Genomic DNA, 26,279 nt, shown 5'->3' on the forward strand with positions numbered 1-26,279 from the left:
AAAGATGTGGTATTTGATAAGAAGACAGGCTGGAACTTGGATAAAAATGAAACAGAGACTACTTCTAAAGACCTGATGATAGATCAGACTGAAACTGATCAAAATGGTCCTAAAATGGACATTGACCATGAGCTAGGCAGGGGAACCAGACCTTTGAGTGAAATATATGAGAGGGTTGAACTGGCTGTTGTTGAACCAAGCTACTTTGAAGAAGTTGAAGCTCAACAAGGATGGAAACAGGCCATGCTCGATAAAATGAGCATGATTGAGAAGAATCAGGCCTGGGAATTAGTTGCAAGTCCAATCAATAGGAAGGTCATGGGAGTAAAATGGGTGTTTCGAGCCAACCATAATGCTGATAAAACTCTGAACAAGCTGAAGGCAAGGCTAGTTGTGAAGGGATTCAATCAAAAGTTTGGCATTGCCTACTTTGAGACATTTGCACCAGTGGCCAGACTTGACACAATCAGGTTATTAGTGGCTTTGGCTGCACAGAAACAGTGGAAAATTCATCAACTCGATGTAAAGTTTTCTTTTCTCAATGGTTTTCTTAATGAGAAAATCTATGTTGAACAGCCTGAAGGTTTCAAAGTAGTTGGCAAGGAAGATAGTGTTTACAACCTGAAGAAAGCCTTGTATGGCTTAAAACAAGCACCAAGAGCCCGGTATGACAGAATTGACACTTACCTAGCAAGCTTGGGTTTTGAGAGAAGCATTAGTGAGCCAACTTTATATGTGAAAAAGGAGGGTGATAAAACACAGCTTATAGTCTCCTTATATGTGGATGACTTTTTGGTGACTGGAGGAAATCATGATATGCTGGCAAATTTTAAAAATAAAATAAAGTGCATGTTTGAGATGTCTAATTTAGGAGAAATAACTTACTTCCTTGACATGGAAGTGTCTCAAACTCAGCAATGGATTTTTCTAAGTCAGAAGCATTTGCCTTGAAGATATTGAACAAACTCTCTATGCTAAACTGCAAGGCAACAAGCATACCGGTTGCTGTTTCAGAGAAGCTGTCAAGCCAAGGTGATTTTGAGAAGCTAGATGACACAATCTACAGAAGTTTGGTTGGATGTTTGCTCTATTTGACAGCCACTAGACCAGACATTATGTTTGCTGTTTAGATTCATGCATTGCTTAATTGAAAACATTTTCAAGCTGCCAAAAGAATCCTCAGGTACATCAAAGGTACTTTGAGCTTTGGAATGATGTTCACCAAGGTTGATAGCATGAAGCTACTAGGATATGCTGACAGTGATTAGGCTAGATCGACAGATGATATGAAGAGCACCTTAGGGTATCTGTTTACCCTTGGTTCAGCTATTTTTTGTTGGAGTTCAAAGAAACAAACTGCTGTTGCTCAATCAACAGCTGAGGCAGAGTATGTGGTAGCTACAGGAGCTGTTAACCAAGCAATTTGGTTAAGGAAAATCGTGGCAAACTTGAACCTAGGAAAATCATGGCAGTCTTGAATCTACACCAAAGGGAAACAACAGAGATCAGATATGATAACCAATCTGTTGTTGCAATTGCAAAGAATCCAGTTTTTCATGGGAAAACCAAGCATTTCAAGATAAAGTTTCACTTTGTTAGGGAGATGGAACAATCTCAAGAAGTTAAACTGATTCATTGTAGTTTTGAGAATCAACTTGTTCATATCTTGACAAAGCCCTTTAGTGTGATAAGGTTCATGCATTTGAGACCCAAAATGGGAGTCTGCAGCATGCAAGCCAAGGAGGAATGTTGAAGTTGGCTTGCATGCAGACAAGAAGTAGACCATACAGCCCGAGCCATGCAGTTGCAGCTGAAACTCAAGCTGGTGTTTCATTTTGTTACTTTCAAATGATGTTTTGTAACTTAGTTAGATTAGAACTAAGTTGTTAATGTACTTGATGTAATTAGGTGAATTTTGAGCTGATAAATCAACTTTTCAAAGTGTACAAGCAATGTTTATCAAGTTACAATGTTATTAGTGGAGTTAGGTAATGTTTAGGTGACATTTTGCTTATTTTGACCAGCTTATTGATTGGTATATGTAATGACTTTCAGCCTCGTTTCATTGTTAATGAAATCATTTAGAATTCTTCTTCATTTTTCTAGTTTTATACAAGCATTTTGTTCAAAAAGTCTCAGCTAATTTTATTGTTTGCTCAACAAGACATTGAGCCTTCAAGCTCAAATAGTTCTGTTAAACTTCATTAATTTGTTTCTTAATTCCAACAACTTTTAAATCAACTTACTACTTTATTTAGATACCTAGATAATTCCACTAAATTTATCATCTTCAATCAATCATATTATGCCATGTATATTAAAGAGCCAAGTACATTACATCACCTGTATTAAAAATAATTTAATTTAGATTTTTTTAATTATTATTAATTAAAAAAAATTCTAATATATTAACTCATATTCTATCTCTACTTCCGTTTCTTCTTCTTCTCTAAGTTTCAACTATATCTCTAGTCCGCCGTCGTTCTCAGCGCCAATATTGCTGGCTCTCAAGTTAGGGTACTTTGAATCAAGGGACTCTCTTCTACCCTTTTATTATTTTTTTCCCTCTATTTTTTAGTTTTATTGATTATTGGCAATAGGTTTATTATTGAGTCTTTGGTTGAGTAGTGGGCGATGAGTTTGAGACTTGGTTTAGGAGGAGTTGGGTGACTAATGGTGGACAATGGTGTGTGTGATAACCGTATTTTATTCGGATTAAGTTCATATTGAATTTGAATTTAATGTTGTTTTTATTATTTCTTAGTTATTATTTATTATTTATTAATAAAAAGAGATCGTGAGAGACGATTTTACAAAGGATAATACATGATTAAATGGTACTGTTTTTATTGGTGGGCATTGTAAAACGGTTAATATCTTTCTCACGTATAACTTTACTTTCAAACTCGAATTTTATTTTTATAGATCAAAATTTATCTTTTTAATAAATTTTAATTATATTTTAAAATTTTATTAAGGGATAAGTTTTTAGGTAATCCATCTAACTAAAAAAAATGATAGGTCGCAATTTCATGTGTTCTCTAAAATTCATGTAGTGGACCCAAAAACCGTTGTCACAATGTGCTTTGTGAGATTAGTGATTGCTAGGTAGAGGGAATATATGGTTATAGAGGTTCGGTAATGGTGATAGCCTGAACGGTGGTGATGGCTTTGGTGAGTGGAGTTTGGTTGAGATGTCTATCGGGTTATGGTTTTGTTTGGGGATGGTTGGGGAGATAGCCGAATAGCAATGAAAGCAGGGTCAAAGGCAGATGATCCATGGTTGAAGGAAAGCTATAGCAATGGGAATGATGGGAAGCTAGAGCAACGGAGACTTTTTGGGTGGTAATAATAGCTGAAAGTGAAGGGAAAATGACGGTGGAGATGGGCTAATTGGGGGAATTTTACTAATTTTTTTTTAGCAATTGCTAACCTCCCTTGCCATGGCTTCCCATGTTAAAGTGAAAATTAATAATAATAATAATAATAATAATAATAACCTCTCTTGCTAACATTATACATTTTATCAATTTGATCCTAATATTAAAAATTAACAGAATTAACCCTTAATATTTATATATTCTATCAAATTGATCCTAATTCTAAAAAAAATCTAAAAATAAAAAAAAATATTTATTTTAAAAACTAAAAGTTCAAAACATATATAATTTTAAAATTCACGAAATATATAAAATCTAAAAAATTCAAAATTAAAGAATATATAAAATTATCATTTACGTGATTTTCTAAGAGGGTTTCTTTTCAAAAGTCTAGCAATAATTTCATCAAGGTTATGGATCCCGACAAATCAATCAAAATGAAGACAGTACCACAACTCATCTTTACAATATTGTATAGAAATAATTATTTATTTGGTCCTTTAATTTATAAAAATTAAATTTTTAAATTTACGTTATTTATCAAATCATCCTTAAAATAAATAAAAATTAACAGATTTTAATTTTACTGATATGATATACAAATAAGTTACCATCCCATTAGCAATTAATTTTTAAATATAAAAAATCAAAAAACGTAAAAAATTAACAAAGATTAGTTTTCCATTTGTTTTGGAGTAATTTAACAAATCATTCAAGTTCAAGAATTAAAAAACGAAAAATTAAATGGAAAGTTTTCATTACAAAATTGTTAAATAAGTCATTATATCTTATTTCATTTTCCATCATTATCTTTTGTTTGTTTACATATAAGGTTTAGATATTTTATCCTTTTAAAATTAAAAAAATGTACCCTCTTGAAAATCATTTAAATAATAATTTTATATATTTTAAAATTTGAGAATTTTCTTATTCCTTTACATATTTCCTAAATTTTAATATATTCTTTAGATTTTAAAATTAAAAAGAAATATTTTTCAGATATTTGATTTAGATTTAAGACCAATTAGATAGAAAATGTGAAGGGTTAATGTAATACCCCAAAAATTATTATAGTAAGAATGTAAGATAATATCCTTGATATAGCAAAATAAGAAAATAAAGTGATAAAAGGGTAATATTGAGTTATGTCAATATTGGGAAGTATATTATGACATATTAATTCAAGAAAGGATTAAATTAAAGTGAGAAAAGTCTTGTTACCCAAGAGTAAATACTCAAAATTTGAGGGGTTAAAGTGTAAATATGAAAAAGTTGAAGGACCAATAGTGTAAATATTTTAAGGGTGGAATAATCTGGAAACTAAGGAAAATGGATGAATTAGGACCAAATTGAAAAGGTGAAGAATTTTGAGGGACTAAATTGCAATTTTATCAATTAAGTGATGACTCAAGAATGGAATTTTAAAAGATTATAAAGGGCAAAATGGTCAAATAGAGAGAGAGAATTCTAGAAGGCAATGATGATGTTTGTGATATTTTTAATTAATTAATTAGATAAATGTTATTTAATTAGTATTTTATTAAGATTTTAAATATTATTTAATTATTAATTGATTAATATAAAAAGGTAGGAAAGATGATGAAAAATCATCATCTTTCCATGCAACTAACGTTAGAAGAGAAGAGAAGAGAAGAAAGAAAGTTTTACCTTGTTTACAGTTTGGTCCATTCACCAAAAATTTACTATTTTCACCTAGAAATCAAAAGAACTTCCATAGCTTTCAAGAGAGAAAAATAATAAGGAGACAATGGGGAGCTAGAATGTCAAGTTAGATTCAAGAATAGAAGCTGGAGGAGAGAGAAAATCAAGTTAAAGATTGAAATCAATAGCACAAGGTAAGAACATCAAGATTTCAATATATTTTTAAGTTTGTTATTATTGAAAAAACATGGAAATGATATTATAGTAGAGTTTTCTTAAATAAAGTTTTATGTTCTTGATATATTAGTAAAGTGAGACAAGAGAAAGTGATGGAAAATATTATAGAGAAAATGAATAAGGAAGTTATAAACTTAGGAATCAACATTTTACACTAAAACAGTTTTGAACAGCAACAGTAGGTTAACTTCAAAAAATCACCATAAATTGTGGAAATGGAATTAGAGGATGAAAAAAATATGGAATTAAAGGTTGATGAGTCTATTTTCTCATAGAAGAAACGGTGTAAGTAATGGAATTGTAAATCAAGAGATATAATAGATTATGTGAGACAAGGTCAGAATGAATTTGGGTTCCCCTGTTCTGACTTTGGAAAATTATAAAAAATTGGAGAAAAATAATTAGAGGCTTAAATTTATATGTTTAAAATCCTGAATGAGTATATTTTCAATAGAAACAAACGGGAACATCATTAGAATCCTGTACGAGGAGATAATTAATTTTTAGTGAAAAAGAGCCGGAACTGTTGACTTTAAAGAACAAACTGTACTTATTGGCTAAATAAAAAAATTTGAAAATTTTTTAGTAAGAAGATATGTGAGTCTAGTTTCATATAAAATTAATAGATCTCAATTGAGTTACATAGCTCAAGATATAAATAATTATGTGACAATGACTCAAGTGGACAGCTTTAAATGAACAAATAAATTACATATAAGCATGTTATATACATTAAGGATGTGGAATGGAGTGGAGGAGGAAAATATATGATTATTCAACTAACATGTGTTTTCATTAAAATGGCTAATTTGCATGTTTTAGGTTCAGGACTAAATTGAATAAAATAATATTTTAAGGGTAAATTTGTAAAAATGTCAAAAAGTGACCAAATTGCATGAAATGAATTGTTTTATTATTTAAATTATTAAATGAATGAAATACTAATTTATATCAAGTTTGGGTGGAAATTCGAGAAAATAAAAATTACCAAAATGTCCCTAAATTTTGGTATTTCGCAATTTAGCTTGATAAGTTTGTGTAACTTGAATTATATTATTAGATGCTTGAAATATATATATTGGATTGAGAAATTGAATTGAATTGTGAACATGAGAAATTGTGAATTGAATGAATGGAAATGAAGTTTTGAGTTACATGAGTAAATATCGGGTCTCGTAGGCCCTATTTGTTATGAATATAATATTTCGAGGATATCTTGTAAAGAATTGTAAAAGCACGTTATTAATTTAAAAGTTTTAATTCGGATGAAATTTTGTAACTCGGTCTAATACGTATGCAAAGGTATGTCTTCTAGTAATGCCTCGTACTCTATTCCGACGTCGAATACGGGTAAGCGGTGTTACAATGTGACATCGTCAGATTCGGTCATAACGTTTAGACCGGGTTTGGAGTGTTACAGTTAAATTTGTTGATTTGTTTAGAATTATGTTCAAATTGACAGAATGTTTAAATTTGAAGGTTAAACTTATTATAATTCCAATCAAAAGTAAGATAAATTGATATTGTGATTAGTTAACATTAGTTGTTCACTTTTGAAATTGGCCGGAATTAAATTATTTTATTTAAAAATTAATTTATTTAATATCAAAATCGAGAGGTATCAAGAGATTTTCTTACAAAAATTCTCAAAACTAAATTATTTCCATTAACCACATCAGCTTTTAACGCATATATCACGATACCTAAATTTGACTATTTGTACTTAATTAGCATATAAATTTTTTTAAATCTAATTGGTACTTAAACTTGAAAATGTTAAACAAATTTAATATTTTTTAAAATATCAATTAACTCAATATCGGAAAAAAAATAGGAAAGATTTTCTTACCAAAAGGTTTCAAAACCAAAGGGTTTTGCTGGTCAAAGGAAATTACGACGATTTTATTTTCATAGATAAAAAAGTAGATTAGAGATAACGATGACCAATCAATCAGGCCTCTGGGAACTTTCTATTTATTACAGCAAAAGGAATCTTAAGAGGATTATATTCTAACAGGCACAAAGATGATGTCCTTTTTATGTGTTTATGTTTGTACAAACTAATCACGAGAAACAAAAAACAGAGAGAACACAAGCGGCATACAGTACAGAAAGTGGAGTTTTGAGTAAGGCTATGCTTGTCTGTTTGGGAGAAAGAAGATGGAAAGCAAGCACAGAAAGTGGTATGTCAGGATAAGGAATAATAGCATCCAAGTCATTTGCAAAAGGTACCCAGTGAGAGTTGGAGGATAAACCTGGGGAAAAATGGATAGTCTTCACCACAATAAAAAATAACCAATTCCTCAACATCATATGGGGAACCATAATCTCATCGGTGTAGATGTTACAACCACCTATGTCAATTCTTTTTCTTGTACTGGTTTCTACAGACCACATTCCTTCACCCACAAAGATGTATTCACGAAGCTCTTCTAGAGTTCGACCATCTAAGGCTTGGACATACATATTTAAGTCGGACAGCTTATCAAACTTACCTAAGAGGATTTCCAGTTTCTTCAATCCACAAACCTCTATTCCCCTTATCAATGTATCGCCAACAGTCATGTCTTGAAGACAATAAAGTTCAGATAATACTCCATCTGTAATCTCGTACAGATTCAGGTGCTTGAGACTCGTCAAGTTTTGCATCCCATGAGGGACTTCCTTAATTTTTGTTCCCCTAAGATCCAACTCCTTCAAAACTACAAGTTTTGAGATGGCAACATAAGATTTGTCCATGTGTCAAGTGATGCCAGATTTTAACACCATTAAAGTTAAGTACTAGATTGATAGATGGAATTAAAGTTCAAGTACCAAAATCGATATTTTAAAAGTATAAATACCACATTAAAAGATTTGATAAATTATAGGGGCCAAATAAAGAGAGAAATCTATCATTAAAACATTAATTGAAAAACTAATGATTTTTAAGGTTTTTAATGTTGACATAATGATAGATTTAGCCCTAATATTTATCTCTTTTGTCACTTTGGTCCTAATTATTATTTTAATCACTTTGACTTTTTAAGCTTCAAATTTTAGTCAAATTACTTTCTTTTAGATGGAAAAATTAATCGGACCATTAAGATTTTAACAACACTATCGCGATCATTTGTGTGGCAATCCACATACTTTTGTAAAAATTCAAACGAATTCACATACTTTTATAAAATTGAAAAGAATTAATAAAATTATTTTAAGATTCAATAAATTTCATAAAACATTTTAGAAAATTTATTCATGTTAGTATGTAAAGTACACACAGACTACCATGTATGTTGTCATGTTAATGCCATTAAAACTTTGACAATTTAGTCTCGCTTTTCATACAAAAGTTTATTAAAATTTAAAGGTTAAAGGCCAAAGTGATAAAAAAAATTAGGGTCAAAATGATAACATGAATAAATATTAGGGACTAAGTTTATCTTTATATATTTTATGTTTAAATTTTCAGTTCACATCACCAATAAATACTAAAAAAATATTATTTTATTTTATTTTTTAATAGTGACATCGACTATTTAAGTGGGCTGGGCCTGAATTTTTTAAAAATTCGGGTCTGAACCCAATCCAAGAAAACAATAATCACAAAAAACAAATATCAACATCAGCATTTAACAAGATTAAGCTTTAATTTGCTTTTCAGAAACTCATTACATCGAAGGTTCCTCGTCTTTTCCTACAGTTCCATAGCAGGCTTCCAGAATCAAAACGTAGAGAAATAAGATTTCTTGCTGATCAAGTAATAATCTAGAGATATAAGAAAGCTTGATGATCAAGTAATAGCCTATAAATAGAGAGTAGACTTTCTATATTTTTCAAAGAATTCTGTTATCCATGTTATGCAGCATTGAAAGAAAATTAGAGCAATTGAATGCTATTAAGGAAGATACAGAAGCTGTAAATAGTTCAGAACTGTGGCCAAGAAAGAAACTTAAGTTGGAAGTTCGGATATGGTTGGAAAAGGTCGAAGGAATTGATGGCGAGGTATGAAACCTTGATGGAAGAACCGGTGAAAGACATCAACTTTGGTTGGAAAATGTCGAAAGATTTGGTGGAACTTACATGTCAATAAGTGAAGCTCTTACATGTCGATCTTGAGCAGGCGATGTGTTACAGAGGATAAGGGAATTTGAAGAACTTACTCGACAACGTACATTTCATAGAGGTTTGGTGGTTGACGATCCACAATGGATCGGACAAGTTTTACTGACAACTACTTTATCAGGTCAAGAGATAAGGGCCTGTAAGGAAGAGATTTGGCAGTACTAGATGGATGATGAGGATCAAAAGCTCAGAGTTTGAGGGTTGGTTGGGTGGGGAAAACAAGTATCATGAAGGTTCATAAACAATCAACTCTTAAAAGAGATAACAAAGTTCAATATCGTCATTTGGGTCACTGTATCCAAGGAGACAAGTATTGCTAAACTACAGAAAGGCATTGCGGGCAGGTATGCTGTTCGAAACATTGTCTCATAACGGTAGCTTTTTAATGATCTTAGATGGCGCATGGAAAAAGATTTCCCTTGCCGTCTATCGGGAGTAAACTAGTGCTAACAACACAATTATTCGATATTTGTCAGACAACTGAATATCAGTTTTAACTGTAACAACATATATATTGCTTAGGACCTTGAAATTTTCATGGTCATGGTGGTCATTTATATATACAATGGTTTAAAAGATTTATGCAGTAAGAAACCAGAAATGAAAATTATAATAAGAATGTAAGAAACGCTATATTATATCAAGGTTTCATCAAATCTATGGAAAATTATACATCAAAATATGATCATTGAGTAAGTCTCTGCATCTCATTTTGGTCACCGAGTGTTTCAATGAGAAGCGGAGGTGCATATTGAGCGGTGCCTTGATGCTCCTCCGAATCCTGGCAGAATGAAAGAATTATGGTATCGATCGACATCTCCACCACAGCAAAGAAGAGGGTTGCAACCACGTAACCGAGAGCCCAACAAATCTACAACAATATATAATGTAAGCAGGAGTATTAAACAGTAACTATAAGCTATGTTACTCAAGCTCAGGTGTACGCATAGGATATAAAGGAATTGGCAACATACCAGGACCGGAAGCAATGGGGAGGATATTTTGTTATGAGCAGCTCGATACTTGTAGGTATCCAACATTAGGAAACCGAAGATAGCACTCGAAAGGCTGACACATAACTTTCCGAGAAACAGAATAACATCTCCTATCACGTTCACCTTCCCTATTCGAAGGATGTTATTCATGATCAATTCTGTCGCGATTTCAGAAGCCTTAAAAAAGCTTTTCCCAGTTATAGCAATCTGCAAGAACAATAACTTAAGATTAAGTTCGAGGAAGGCAAAATAAAATCACTAATTGCATCCTGATTATTGGACTTCTCACTAAGTTCTTCAATGTGCAAAAAGATAACTTGTTCAGGAAGATTACCATTATATAAGCATTGCGATTCACTGATTTGATTGTCCACTCAACACATCTCAAACATCCCTGTGAAGTGTGATTTCCAATCTTTCCAAACCAACCATCTGATGTAACACCAGCAACTTTGAGCTTACGACGAATTGACTCAAGAATGAAACGAATTGATTCCACCAAGGATACAACCAATGAGCCAAGGGCCACCGACCCAAGGTTGTATCGTATAAGACGCTTCATAGAGGCAAAAACAGGAAGAAATGGGATCTCTGGCTGCACAAGTGAACCCCAGAAATAATCAGCAAAAGGATAAATCGTAGAAATACATTCATTCAAAAAAGAAAGAAAGAATAGAGACAACTTTCTGAATTAACGTAATGTGCTAATTTTGTTACTATAATACTTACAAACATATACAAAGTAATTTCTATGTTACATCAATATATGTAAAAAGTAAACTAAAGAATATGTCAATCTTGCGTAAGCTGTTCAATGATAACTCTAGGATCTTCGGCATCTCGTTTTGCTCGAGGGAGATCCCACATAGCCCACATTGGGGTTGCCTACAACTAGAGACTTTTGAATATGGTAAAAATTTAGTTGTTTGTTTCCCATGAAAACAGCATGCGTACCAGTAAAACTACACAGTGGCTCAGTAGCTTACCGATGTTTCACCCCGAGCCCAATAGTAAGAAGCAACAGAACCCGCAACCACGGTTGAAGAACACGCTATAAAAAATTGTGTAGCCCAATAACCACCAAACAGGTGGAAGAAGATGGCAACAGCAATATGCGGGGTGTAATGGATGCTATAACCACAGCAACCATCACAATTCACCTTTTTCGCCACAAGATCATAAGCACAGCAGTTGGTATTACAGTTGTTCTTGACAACCTGACCAGAACTGAACAGATGAAGGGCAGCCGATATCCAGAACATGTAAAAAATTGCAAGAATTGCGTATGGTATGATTGGAAAAATTATCAATGCTTGAACTTCGCCTATGACTTTTGCAGCAACCTGCAAACAGTTGGAAGCACAAAATAATCTTTTAGCTCCTTTTGATATTATGAAACCAAAATTACCATTATATACACACAAATAAATACATTTCCATACGAAATAAGTGATGAATCATTTATATGCTTCTACATGCAAAAAGCACTGTTTTTCCTTTTCCTTCCTTTTCAAAGCCGACTGGAAAGTATCCAACAGTATTGGTTTTAACAGAAAGTTAATCTTTCTCACCACATATTATAATAAGTTCGAACTTGCCTTGAGGACAGATGTTGCCATTAAGATGCGGCGAACAATTGCAATTGACGTTAGGATGGAAACAACCATAATGAATGTCATAAGAATGGCAACAGCACGTAGATGATGTAGTTCCTGAAAGAAGCAAACATTTAGCATGTAACAAATACCAACAAACCTGCTACAATAAAAGCTTACGAACAAAGACAAAAAAGAATAAAAAGAGAGAATAAATGACGCACCCGTCCGAAAACATTTATATATGGATCATGCTCACCAATGATAGGGGATATGGCATCGTTCCCAATCCATCCAGCTAAAAAGCAAGAACAACAAGATAAACTTAGCATTTTATTTAAACTAATAGCTCTCCTTGAATTCAAATACATACAAGACACCGATTCGACTATTTCTAGTATGATTTCCAAAGTTGTGGAATCTAGTAAAGAATACCAAGAGGTAAGAGGCATATTTCTAACCTTTTAAGTAGTAAAACATTGTAACCGTTATTATGAGAATGTTGAAGAGAGCAACTGTGATCCAAGGCATTGCAGAAACAAAATGGCGAATCATTAACAGCCATATCACTGACAGAAACAGTGGTAACATGCCTCCACAAACTATCAATACTGGCCATGATTTTCCAATATCTGCCATGTAACGCTGCAATAAGACATCGATATTTCAGAAAGTTGGATAATTGGCACTTTTTGAAACAACATGACATATATACATCGTACGGTATATGTATTAAATAAGGAACTACGTTGTCAACTATTTAGGCAATAACCCAATCAGTTGGCAGAACCAAGAAGAGCATACCAAGATAAAAGACAGAAATGTGGTAAAAACACTTAATATACAAGCACAGAAGAGTAGTCGTAGCGTATTGATGCATCTCAAGGAGTTCGCAGTTCAAACAAGTAAGGTATTGCAGGAAAGTTGATCAACCTTTAAGACAGATGACCGGGAATTGATGGACCTGTGAATGGACTTGTCTATTACCATGTCCTCATTGATATTCACTCCACCCATCTGTTGCCAATGCCGCAAAGATATGTTTGATGCACGGGCAATGAATTGGCAGCTCCAGTAAACTTGAAAAACATGCATAAAATAATTAATTAGACGGTAAAAAAACTGTATCTATGTTTTGATCAAATGAATATTGAACTATAAAACAAGCATTTCAAATTTACCCACCATTCACACTCGGAAATATAACAGGGTAACATGGACCCTGAAGTTGAAGAGAAGTATTTCTCATTTCTGGTGTAAGGAATTCATAATAATCATAATTTCTATTGATCCAGTCACGCATTGAGAGTCGGATATCCCCTTCTGGATAATCACAGACCCAATTTAGCGAATCTTCTGATGGAATAGGACAATCCCATAAGCATATACTCCGAGCATTAGACAATTTGAATTGACTGTCCTTGACACCACTTTGGTAAACCTGATTCGGATTCAACCAATACTTAAGTTCTAACTTACGAAGGCCAGGATGAGCATGTTTGTCACCGCATAAGTTCCCTTTGTAGTCAAGACCATATGTGAGCCTGATGTGCCATCCAACACAAAACAAATTATCAAAATCACAAGAGAAAACATAAAATAGAATAAAAAAAGAATCTGAAAACTTAAGAGTAAGAAAGCAGAATAAGTAAAAACTAAACATATATGAATAAGCAACAACACCATTTAGAAGTTAATGCCCCGAAAGAAATGCTTTGAGCAATCTTCATAAGCTCCAAGGTGAAAAGGGTTTCCCAAAATCTAAATTAAAGGATCTATAACTGACTCTAACATAAATTCTAAGATGAAAAGTTTCCTAAACTTGAACCATATAGGTACCAGTACCTCTCCAACAAAATCCTAAGTATCAAATAGTGTGACAGGCTCACAGAATGACCATCTCTAGCTTAGCTAAGTGCTTGCAACTCTCATTTTTAATCCTGCTTTACAAATAGATCAGCTAACTGGTTCCTATTAACTAGTAAAAGCAGTTCTGAAGAAAAATTCTTAAGTATCTACTTTTATTCCAAAGACACTGCCTCGCTTTCTGTTTAGAAAACAACCAAGAAGTTTATAATGCTTCATCCACTCGCATAACAAGCAAAAACTATAGCTTGACAAAGAATAAAGAGATCCATTAGAACTATAAGGAGATCAAAAGAAGGAATCCATTTATGAGATAAACACAACATGCCATAACAAAGAAGATTCAACAAAGAATCCAAAATAAAATATACCCATTTTTAGATTCAACAAGAATATAAGTAGGTAAAGCTTATAAAAGGGGAAGAAAAAAAGAAAGAAAGAAAAATTTACCTTAATGGGTTTCCTTGATTAAACCCAAAGCTAGAGTTAACAATCATAGCAACCCAAAATGCTATAAAAATTACAAGAAAAACAATATCTCTACATTTCCTGTTGTGTCTAATGATCCCTCCAATTTCTGTAGTTCCATCACTTGATGGATACCTTCCTATTACTGCCCCCAAAGGACCCCTCATTTCTTTTCTTCTTTTTTTCTCTTAGAATTAAGCTAAGGATTTTAGAATGTGAAAAAGGAAGAGAATTTGCAGACAGACTGAGAGAAAAAGGGGGGCTTTAGGAGAGTGAAGTAGAAGCAGCTTAGGAAGTGTGAAAGTAGTGAAGAAAGGGTTTTTAGATTTGGAATATTTCTTTTCTATTACATTTTTAATTTTTATTTTAAGACAAAGATTTGTTACTTTCAAATAGAAAAATATTAGTTGTTTGTCTTCAAGAATCCATGTCTGGTCGTGGCTTAGATCTGGACGGTTATGTTGGCTTGGCTTGTGAACTTCTTGTTTTAGCTTAAACGAATGTTTTGATTAATTTTCATATGTACTTCAAAGTACTTGATATATTCTATTTGAATTAAAATTATTATTTATTTAATTTTAAAATATATAAATATTAATGAAAATCTCTAATACCTATAAAGTTGATGTCAGAAGAGAAAAATATTAAAAAGGTTTTAATTTTAAAAATTATTATTACTTTATTATATCCACATTTTAAATAAAAAACACATTTTCGTTCAAAAAAAATAAAAAACACATTTTAGATCATTAAAAAAATACCTTTTAAAATATATTATTTTTAAAATATAAAATATTTTTTCACCCATGTTGGGATGCCAAATTAAAGTTGGATCTTATTATAAATGAAGAATTTAATGCCACATTAAAAGACAATTTAAAGATTGAGCTGTATATGAAAGCTATGTTGTGAGCCATTTAGCCAAATAGCCAAAAACAACAGTCTCCTATGAAAAAGCAGGCCATTATGGAACTATCTGTATTTAATTAAACTATCTTTATTCTTTATTGATATATCTACTTTATAATTTGTATATAAATATCTATACCCCCTTTTTGTCTTGACATATTCCCTTCTCTTGGAAACCGTTGATCTTCTGAAAAAAGTGTTTCTGGTTCACATATCAAAGTTCATCCAACGGTAGAGAAACATGACAAATTTTTCCATCTTTTTTCCTTTGGGTGGGGCTTGAATGGAGACTTGACAAATTTATCTCGTTCATTTGCAGGTTACTTTTGCTCAATAAAAGTTTACCTAGCAGCTTAGATTCGAGGTAAAATTGGGTTGTCAATTCTGTTGATGTACAGTTGATTTTTTGAAAAAAAAAAAATTCTTTTCCCTTGAACTCTGTCATGCATGGTCTTGAGACTAATGAAGGGCATGTTTGGTGATTTGAAAATTTTGTAGGGTCTCTGAGAATGCAGTTTCCTTGGAAGAGAGCAAGAATACAAATGGAAGAAGATGACTATGACGATGGTGATGGGTCATATGGAGAAGAAGAAGATGACGAAAAGGCTGGGTTTTTAAGCTTACTGAATAAGGGTATGTTAGGTTGTCTCCTCTAATACATACATAACTGGATTAACCCAAGTTTTATGCTTAAAAATGACGATTTTCGCCCATTTACCTTGTTTGTTAATACTGTATTTGTGTACTGTACTATGACTTCTTTTCTACAGCCTCCTGAAATGGGTGTTGATAGAATCAGTTACTTGCCAAAAGAAGTTCTTTGCCATATCCTTTCCTTCCTACCAACAAAACTTACAGTAAGAACAAGCATTTTATCTAAAAATTGGAGATATCTATGGGATTCTGTTTCTGCTCTTGACTTTGATGATACATTGTTGTTCAATCCTAACAAAGGTGGTTTTCATGGAATAGGAGGTGTTAACTTCATTAACTTTGTGGATAGAGTATTGATTAGAAATAGCGAATCGCCTACGCATATGTTTGGTCTTTGTTGCAGTAGGCGTCATAGTTTTCATCTTAATGCTTGGATTAACAATGCGATAAAACGTAAACTTCGAGTTCTTAGTCTCTCCTTGGATAAGGTGAAAGACTACACTCTTGCTATTGCTCCTTTTGCTAGTGAAATTTTGGTGGTTTTGAATCTTGGAAGAAATTTTGAACTAGATATTTCTGGATCATTTCTTTTCCTAGTCTGACAGTTTTTCATCTCAACTCGATTGAGTTTTCGAGATGTTCTTCAACCAAGAATCTCTTTTTGAGCTTTGCTGCACTTGAAAAGCTGGTCATACAGGAATGCAAATTAGGCAAGATATGGAATCTTCATGTTTCAGCCGTTGAACTGAATTCTTTGGTGATAGATTGCTTATCGTAAGAATGTTATGATGATGGTTATGATAGCAGTGATGAAGAGTACGCCATTTACTGGGCTGGAAATTGTAATGCATTTACAGACTATGAGATTGTCGTTGATGCTCCTAAACTTGAAGTTCTGAGATACAAGGGTTATGTGGCAAGTGGATGTTCTTTCGAGAACTGCATTTCTGTTGCCAGGGCAGTCATTGATATTTCGGACAATGGCAACAGGGGGATGTTTCCACTATCGGACTAAAACCACTTACAGGTACCTATAATGCTAAGTTTCTTAGCTTATCTGGTCGTTCTATGAAGGTAAGGTTGTCTGTACTTTTATGTAGCCTCTAGCATGATGAATACGATGGTCCCTCTAATGAGGAAGGCCATCAAGAATTTATACTAATATTTTCTTCGTATTGTAGGCTGCGGTGTAAACACTTCAGGTTTGCATGTATTTAGTAATTTAACTCAACTGAAGCTTGGGTGTAATGAATATTGTGGTCAATTGCTGCCAAAGTTGCTTGAGAAGTCACCTAATTTAGAAGTACTTATCCTTGGCAAGGTAAGTTATATTGCAATGCGCACTAATATTACCCGAATTCTTCCTGAAGTACCCATATCCGACGCTGGTGTCCATTTTATATTCAGACATGAGTTTGAGACCATAGGGTTATGATCCTCCAATATATGGAAAAGTTTAGAAAATGGAGTCAAACACATTTTTGTCTTTGACACACATCCCATTCAATTTAAGTGTTAGAGCAAATCCAGTTCGATTTAAGTGTCATTGAAGCATTCTCATTCTTAACTTCTCTTTTGAAATTTGTCAGGATAATGCAAAACTGAATACCAGGGACCTTGTGAAAATTCACATGGGAGCCACCGCAGTACGTTCCTGAATGTTTATCGCAACATCTCAAAACAATTCAAATTCAGGGATCCAATAGACAAGAAAATGTAATGAAGTTGATAAACTATTTACTGGAGAAAGGCAATGTTTCTATGATAAACAATCTCTCCATGTCTTAAAATGAAGCTGGCAAAGCAATAGAATTGCTTTATAGAGATGAAAGCCAATGCTTTATGAAATTTTTATGATTTATCTTGTTAATGTTGTTACTCTTAACTGAATTTGTTTCTGTTAAATCGTAGAACATGGATTTATGTTGTTATGAGATTGTCTTAATTATCATACGAGACAACGTTTTGTTTTTTTTAAGAACAGTAACTAAAAGGAGATTGGAAACTGTTAGTTGAATTTAAGCTGGCATGCTTTGGAACCCCTAGGGAACATTAGTAACTTCTTGAGCAAATCAATCTTTGAATCCAAAGGCAGATCTCCATTACTACAGATGTCCATCATTTTCAAAACTCGAGCATTTTTCAAAATGTATTTCACCATACTCAGCTGATATGTTAGATCTTCAAACCCTTTAAAATAAACCATTGATAGGCTTGACAGCAAACATTCCGGCACATACTTCGGAGGTTTCCAGGAGCATTCGAATCCAAGTCCACGGCAATTATCATTCTGGTGTCAAGAGACCAACCAAAGCGCCTTTCATTAGACCATTAGTAAATGCTTGTTAAATTGATTTCTGGAGTAAATTTCACTCACCTTAGCAAGAACAAGGACTTCCAAATGATCAGAAAATTCCAAGAAAAGTGATAGCAAGTCCCAACCACCATAACCAACATGTAGCTCCATTTGGACCAGATTAAGAAACAAACGATATGGTCTGAAGTTGCGCCATTTCTGAGAGGAGGCATTAGCAAATGTATATCAGCAAAAATGAATTGATCATTGACAGTGAAACCCCAGGGTTATGGTTACTTACCATTTCTGCATACCAATCCCAATGGAAGGAAACAAACTTAGCATTGCTGAGAGCTTTGAGGAGTGGGATATGGCGATTTTCGAGCCATGAAACTGTGACATTTGCTTCAACTAAGCTAGAGACATCCTCGAGATCAAATTCCAGGGTCAGATTGTCTTCGAGGTTGAGCTGCTTGAGAACTGGGGCATTTATCTTAAGTTTGTGCCTACACCGACCGGTGGTGGCAAACCGTACGAACAAAGTCTTTAATGTCGGAATCGAAATGGTAGAAAATGTTGTGTTATCACCAGCATGTTTGTGAAGAACCAGTTCCTGAAGAACATAACAACCAGCAAAAAGCCTAGAAACAGATTCATCATTTGTGTACTTAATCCAAACAAGATTTAAAACCTTAAGACATGGCAAAGAAACTGTCCCAGGAACATGAAGCTCAACCCCATGGCTGAGTTTCAAAACATGAAGTGTTTTAGCAGTGAAAAGAGCAAACGGAAGCTTCAAGAAAGGGAAACTTTCAGTTCCATGGATACTGATGTCTAGTTCTTTAACATCTCTAGAAACTGCATCCCAAAACCAGGTTTTAACATAGGAAGGATGGTCAACTAAGTTGAATTTCAGACAAAACTTGTCTAAAGAAACTGTTTTGTTAAGGATTAAAACATGGTCAACAAATTGTCTGAAACGAAGGTTTGGATCAGTTCTGCAAAAAGGTGTGTCTTGAAGATCAAGAATTGGAACTGAAGTCCAAACCCAAAGCCATCTTTTTGATAAAATGGAAGTCGCCATTGCTTCCTTAGTTGAAAGAAATGATAGTATGTGATGAATTAGAACATCTGGTAATTGACTGATTCTATCAGATGATTTTTTATGCTTTGAGTTGACATTAATTTCTTGATTTACAGAGTTGGCCATTGGAAGCATCAATGGAAAATGAGTGAAGAGAGATAGATATATAGAGAGAGAGAGAAACTTTATCAATATAGATATATTTTGTCCGACATGAATGTTTAATTTTAAATAATCGAGACATGTTAGAGATATTAGTTAAAAGATGATTAATATTTTATTATAAAGATACTTGTAGAATCTGATCAATTCACACTTTATTTACTTGCATGCAACATATTTATAAGGATAAATTAATTTGATTATTTAAATTGATAATTTCAAGCTTTTAAATTCCTTAAAACATGGAGTTAGCCAATGAACACACACATTTTGTAGATAAAAATTGCTCCTTTTGCAGTCCAAATATAGCATAAATAAATCATGATAAAAGTGTGTTTTCTTTGCTAATGTTCTTTTCCTTTTGTTTTGGCAGAAAACAACTATATAACTAACCCCAAAAACTTATTTTACCACTTTCAACATTGTGAAAAATCCACAACAAAATACTAATAAAAATAATAATTATATCAGTGTTATTTTTTGTATTCTAATTATGTTTAATTTTAACTTGTTAATGATACTTTTACCAAATTTTAATTACTTTTATGAAAAATTTAGAAAGATCAAATTTTAATAATAAATTTTGAGAGGTTAAAACATAATTTCATCATTTATTAATTTATAAATTCATTATTTTCAAGAGACTAGAAAGAATTGTTTTTTTTATTTTTGGGGCCAAAATTATAATTTTATTATTTTAGAGGATACTAATTACACACCAACACCATGACAGTACTGCAAATAGACAAGTTACACACTTTGGGAGTTGAACAATACTCTATTGAGAGTTTAATACAGTGATTTGAAAGTAGAATGTTGGTTTTGATTGTATAGGAGGAAATACAACATGGGTTTGTAGTTGCTTACTAGAAATCAAATCCAAATTAGGCCTAATTAGTACTGTTTAGTTGGGTTTAAAAGTATGTTCGAAAAATAAATTTAAATAAAACAATATTCAAGAATAAAAATTTATACTTTTGTAATATATTTTATTTTATCTGTATATATTATATAATTTATATTACATAAAATTAAATTTATAATAATATAATAATGCAAAAACATTAAAAATATGTGGTCTGCATTTAAATTTTAATAAAAGAAAATTTATTTACATATATTTTAAAAATAATATGGGGATTCTAAAAACACTTGAAATAAATTTTTTACAAATATGGGTGAATTTGAACAAAATTTCAAACTAATATTTTGAGTCAAACCGAGATTAAGTAAATATAAAGTTATTAATATCATAAATAGTTTCGGCTAAAACTCAACACAACCAAACCCATAAATACTAAGCCCAACCAATTTATACCTTGCAAAAATTGAATCTTGATTAGGTTAACTTGCCCCATTTTTGGATAATTAATATGTTTGTATATTATAGTATATTATGGAGATGAACCATTTATGTAACAAATATATTTATTAAAAATTCATATAAAAATCAAGGTTGTTGGAATCAGATCGAACCGATTTGATCTCAGAAAAAGTTGGAATATTGGTATGGACAAAGAGGTTGAATCCAATTTTGAGCAAACCGCTTGGAATCAGTTGGACTGATAGTCGAGTCAATTTCTTTCTATTATTTTATAATTATTATATATTTTTAAATTTTTTATGATTTTAAAAATAAAATATTTAATTAAATTCGAGCCGATGGTTTAAACTATTCAACCAACAACCTAAGTTTATAAACCACAATAAAAGTAAAATGATGCTTTGGTTGTAATGATGAAAATTAAAAGTTTAATATGTACGGTGTTCTTAATTTAAGTTTTTATTGATCTATAAAATATTTAAAAATACACTTATGATAATATAGCTTATTTAAAAAAAGAATATTTTAATAATTTTAATTAAAATGAGACTTGATTAATGAATAACACCATCTAATAATTTTATTAGTCGTATTATAATTTTCTTAATACATCTATTTTTTTGTCATATCCTTATTACATTTTAGTATCATGTTTTGTTTTATGTTTGAATTATTTTGATCATAGGTTTTACACTTTAATTTAAATTTAGATTTAATCTATAATATTTATTTCATATATTTTCATAATTTTATTAATTAATCTAAATATTTAATACTATTTATCTTGATTTGAATAGAACGGTAATTAAAGTTCTTGTAAAGCACCCGTTTAATCTGGATTTGAACCATTTTATCCCTATTTCCGTCCCTAGTATTATATGAAAAGGAATATTTAACACCATTACCTATTTCAAATGAATTACAGGGTATTTTTCAAAAGTTTATGTTAATATTCAAAACCAAAATAATTATTAGTGTAAAGTTTATGTTAATATTTTAATCAATATAATTAATAGTGTTAAGTGATTGAACTAATGAGATAGAAATCTGCCAAATAAAAATAAAAGATTAAATACTAGAGGGACGAAAAGTCAAAATTTGACTAAATATTTGAATTACCAATTTATCCCTTTGGTCTAGTCCAGTTCCCACCTCAGTCAAACTCACATGAGACATGTAATCTTATTCTAATTTGGATAAACTGGTGAACCAATTTATAGGGTGCTTTCATTTTGGTCTTTCAAAATGAAATTTTTTTCAATTTTGTCACTCAAACTATTAGGAAGCTTTCATTTTAGTCACCCAACCACTAAATATCTAACGGCGGTTAACTATACACACCACATCATGTTCACATTTTCATTTTGGTTACCCAACTTCTAGATCATTTTCATTTTGGTCACCTAAAAAATATCATTTTTAAAGTATTAATTGGGGCAAAAAAAAAGGATTAAAGTGAAAAAGTGGTAGGGATTAAAATAATGTATCAAAAAATTGTCAAATTGTATTCGTTTATCACATTGTCGAAAATTCCAAATAAGATATTGAAAATTCTAAATTTTGGGTTATGTTTCATATACAATTATTAAAGATGATTTATTTGAGTTTATTTTAATTTGGAAGCATAAAATATAATTTTGAAATTTAAAAGAAGACTAAATTAATTAATTTAATTAATTTCAACATTATAACAAAAATCGGTTGACACTATCAAAGGATAAATTTTTTAGTACCTTATTTAATTGATTTTGATATTTTAAAATTTAAAATTTCAAAATAAAAAAATAGAACTTTAAACAAGGAGATAATTAAGTACAATTTGACAATTATTAAAACATTATTTTAGTTTCTAATGTTTTTTTACTTTAATCCTTATCTTTTTTTATCCTGGTCAATATTTAAAACAAGAATATTTTTTGGGTGACCAAAATGAAAGTGTGAACCTGATGTGGCATGTATAAGTTAACTTCTATTAGAGATTTAACGGTCGGGTGACTAAAATGAAAGAGTCCTAAAAGTTGAGTGACAAAATTATAAGGATTTCATTTTGAGTAACCAAAATGAAAGTTCCCTAAAAGTAGGGTGACCAACTAGGTAGTTTACCCTTCTAATTTTCATAGTTCCCATCCTCATGCGTTACGCGTGCCCATATACGATGTCAAACACTCTCTCATCACCACCCATCTTTCAACCACGTGAAACCCACATCCCAATTTTATTGGTTCGTGAATTACACAGACATAAAAACATGGTGAAAAATCCCATACGCAAAATCTCACCAAACACACATTTTGATTTCCATAGGCAATCAAAAAAGATCATCGAACTCTCTTTTCTTTGTAGTTTCTGTACAAAACCAGCAGCAGCTCTTTCAAGATTTTTTATAACCTTCATATTCATGGAAGATTCTCGGAGCTTGAAGGAGAAACAAGAGCTGAAGCGGCGGTTTCCGAGCAAAAGACATGGAATCGAAGAGAAGTCTCGTATGGAAGATCAAGTGAAGTTGGCTGCTATTGCGATTAGCCTTAACGTGCGTTTGAGATCATCTGATATGCCCGTTTACATGCAAGAACACGCCCTCCGTTGTATTCGACAGCTTCTTGGTTCTGCCCCCAAACCCCAACCTAGCCTTACTCACTTGGCTCGAGCCATCAAAAAGGTACATTTAAGTTTCATGCAGGGTGAAGTTAGATATTCGCAGTTAATTTTGTAGGGGTTGAAATTAAATTATATATATTTATTATTATAAATATATAATTTTATAATTTTAATAGTGTATATTTTATTATTTAAAAAAGATTGAATTAATTTTTTTTTATTTTTAGGATCAAAATGTAATTTTATCACTGTTAATTTAAAATTAAATTATATATTTTACAATAATAAAAATATAATTTTACTATTTTAATAGTTTATATTCTTATCATTTTAAAAGATTAAATTAATTTTTTATCATTACTAATTTAAAATTTTATAAATTATAAAGAATTTAAATGAAAAATTTTCTATTTCTGGAGTTGAGGCCCTGCGAATCCTGACTCTGTCACTGAATATAGAGATAAAATTATTAAAAAATATAAAATTTTAAATTAATATAATAATAAAATTAAATTTTAATTTTCTAACATCTCCCCTGTTTGTATTAAGCTTTTAGTGAGACATGAAATTCTTTATTTCTAAATTCTAACACCGACTGATGTTTGAGCGAGTAATGGATGTGTTCGCTTTAGGAGTTTGACTCGGTGTACGGACCAGCATGGCAGTGTGTGGTTGGGACGAGTTTCGGATCGTTTGTGACTCACTCACCAGGTGGATTCCTCTACTTCTCAATCGACTCGTTCTCCATCCTTCTCTTCAAAACAGAGGTTGAGTTGGTCACCAAAGAAGACTGGGGCCAAAAGCTTTGAATGCCTCATTTGCGTAATTTATAGCTTTGACTCTTTGTTGTATGCTATTTGACTTTTAACCACCATCGAATATAAATATATATTTATTACAAATAGTTTAGAAGATTATATAATTATATTTATATTCAACCCATTTGAATATTCCTCGGAAAGTTCCTTGAACAAAGCACAAACCATGAAAGTTACCTGTGCCCGTCAAGAAGAAACCACGTAATTTAACTGTTTCACACCAAAGCTCCACCGCCAAGTTCCCCAATTCTAACCAATTTTGATTAAACTGAATGGTCTTTTTATGTTTTCAAGCCAAGCTCCGAGCAGCAAGGTTGGTGCTCCAAGTTCAGACCCTAACCAAAACAGCTACCCGAGGGGCTCTATCGATCGGAATGGACACATTCATTCGTAGACGCAAAAGGTGTCGTTGTCATCTCCGCTTTGGTATTCTAATTCTGCTACTTTCATTGATCGGAAGGGTTATCGGAGTCGTACTTGCGTTGTTGATCACCAGAATGTTGATGAGAAGGCAATAATCTACATACCATAGGTTGGAAATTGTATATTATTAATTGTTGCAATTAAACAAGGGATTCTTTTGTTTCGCTTTGCATATATATAAAAAAGAACTTATCATTGTTTGCAATCAAAATAATTACCATATCTTTGAAACTTGTCTTGGAATTAGTTTTATGTTTGATTGTTGATATGATTGAATTTTTGTAACAAAACAGAACAACATAGGCATACAGTGAAGATCAATGTTGTTCCAAATACTATCAAAGAATTCAAGCACATGTAATGAACTAGGGCAATGTTGTCTTTCTTAATTCACTCGTTCTTCATTCTTCTCATCAAAACTGAGGTTGAGTTGGTAAAAAAAGGGACTCGAGCCAAAAGCTTTGAATGCTGACCTTTTTCAAAAAAGTTAATTGACCAAACCTTTTCAAAAATAAAAAATAAGAATATTTATTTAAAATTTTTTATTATGCCTCCAGAATACAAGCCATAAACAATCAAAATCAAAATTGTGAAAGTGACAAACAAGACAATGAATTGTGAATGTTTTTTTATGAAAGCTGAGCCGAGGAAAATAATTTTAAAAATTGATTTATTTTTCGGAAGAATTAATTCCTTTTATGTTTAAAAGACTTTGCGTAAAATATTTGTCTAAAAATTTATGTTTTGAAATTATATTTATTACAAAACATCGTCGAAGCATTTTTCTTTGGTAATAGAATTTTTTATTATATATAAAATATATATTAGAGTATATAGTCACGCATTAAAGCTAAAAGAAAAAATTAAATTAAATAAGATTTAAATAAATATTTATATTTATATTTATATTTTAAATATTGATATAATTTTTAATAAAATATTATGAATATTACTTAAACTTTAAAATTGTTATCAATATTAATATTTAATATTAAAATAAAATTGTAATATATCTTATTGGTGATTAGTACTTGACATGGGTTTAAACCTTGACACTATTATGTACTTCTAATATAAAAAGAATTGTAATATAAATAATTTTATTAAAATAATAAATAATAGTACTTATAATAATAATGCATTATGTGATTAAATATAAATATGTAGGTTTATTAATATTGAAACTAATATTTTAAATATTTTAAAAGTTAAAATTAAAATATTATTACTAACATAATAATATTTACTTAATTCAGACTTACTTTTTATAAAATAAAATGGATTCATTTTCTATAAAACAAACGTTTTCAATAAGCAAAACACACTTTATATGTCCTTAATACATATCTTAATTTTGTCACAAGATATGATTTTTTCCAGAAAAAAAATATCCGTACAGTTCTGAATTTTTGTCAGAAAAGTTCACCGTTAAGTATAAACACGTAACCCGCAAATACATGTATAAACCCATATATATATTGAAGAATCATTCATTCTTAAAACTTTATCAATGAAATTCAGTATATCTTTTAAAATAAAAGAGCTTTTCCCAGAAAACTCTAAGAAAGTCCACTATGAAACTCAATATTCCTGGGAAAACAAACCAGGAATTTATACGTGCTGTTTAAGAATAAAGCAAGTGGGGGGACCCAAAACTTTCTGGGAAATTAATGTGCTACCAAATCACAACTTTGAATATCC

General features: G+C 31.5%; 4 protein-coding genes across 4 annotated transcripts; 2 read left to right on the forward strand and 2 right to left on the reverse strand.

Annotated features, from left to right (window-relative positions):
- Positions 1-9,873: 9,873 nt before the first annotated feature.
- LOC105761257 (choline transporter protein 1) lies at positions 9,874-14,655 on the reverse strand. Its single transcript, XM_012579018.2, has 10 exons — positions 14,293-14,655; positions 13,162-13,520; positions 12,910-13,055; positions 12,438-12,621; positions 12,201-12,274; positions 11,980-12,093; positions 11,368-11,724; positions 10,716-10,976; positions 10,361-10,588; positions 9,874-10,257 (listed from the first exon to the last, which is right to left on the reverse strand). The coding sequence occupies exons 1-10, from the start codon at positions 14,475-14,477 to the stop codon at positions 10,072-10,074; spliced, it is 2,094 nt and encodes a 697-aa protein (XP_012434472.1). The 5' UTR covers positions 14,478-14,655; the 3' UTR covers positions 9,874-10,071.
- A 1,073-nt stretch (positions 14,656-15,728) lies between these two features.
- Positions 15,729-17,531, forward strand: LOC105761259 (F-box protein At3g59000-like). Its single transcript, XM_052623072.1, has 6 exons — positions 15,729-15,824; positions 15,990-16,469; positions 16,638-16,689; positions 16,731-16,856; positions 17,055-17,194; positions 17,463-17,531. The coding sequence occupies exons 1-6, from the start codon at positions 15,729-15,731 to the stop codon at positions 17,529-17,531; spliced, it is 963 nt and encodes a 320-aa protein (XP_052479032.1).
- Positions 17,532-17,629: 98 nt separating this feature from the next.
- On the reverse strand, positions 17,630-19,379 carry LOC105761258 (F-box/FBD/LRR-repeat protein At5g56420). The gene is made up of 3 exons (XM_012579019.2): positions 18,471-19,379; positions 18,251-18,388; positions 17,630-18,163 (listed from the first exon to the last, which is right to left on the reverse strand). The coding sequence occupies exons 1-3, from the start codon at positions 19,377-19,379 to the stop codon at positions 17,882-17,884; spliced, it is 1,329 nt and encodes a 442-aa protein (XP_012434473.1). The 3' UTR covers positions 17,630-17,881.
- A 3,652-nt stretch (positions 19,380-23,031) lies between these two features.
- Positions 23,032-24,239, forward strand: LOC105761261 (uncharacterized). The gene is made up of 2 exons (XM_012579021.2): positions 23,032-23,398; positions 23,970-24,239. Exons 1-2 carry the CDS (start codon positions 23,138-23,140, stop codon positions 24,144-24,146), a joined length of 438 nt encoding a protein of 145 aa, XP_012434475.2. The 5' UTR covers positions 23,032-23,137; the 3' UTR covers positions 24,147-24,239.
- The last annotated feature ends 2,040 nt before the right edge of the window (positions 24,240-26,279 follow it).

This window comes from Gossypium raimondii, chromosome 11, assembly GCF_025698545.1.
Source record: "Gossypium raimondii isolate GPD5lz chromosome 11, ASM2569854v1, whole genome shotgun sequence".
Taxonomy (NCBI): domain Eukaryota; kingdom Viridiplantae; phylum Streptophyta; class Magnoliopsida; order Malvales; family Malvaceae; genus Gossypium; species Gossypium raimondii.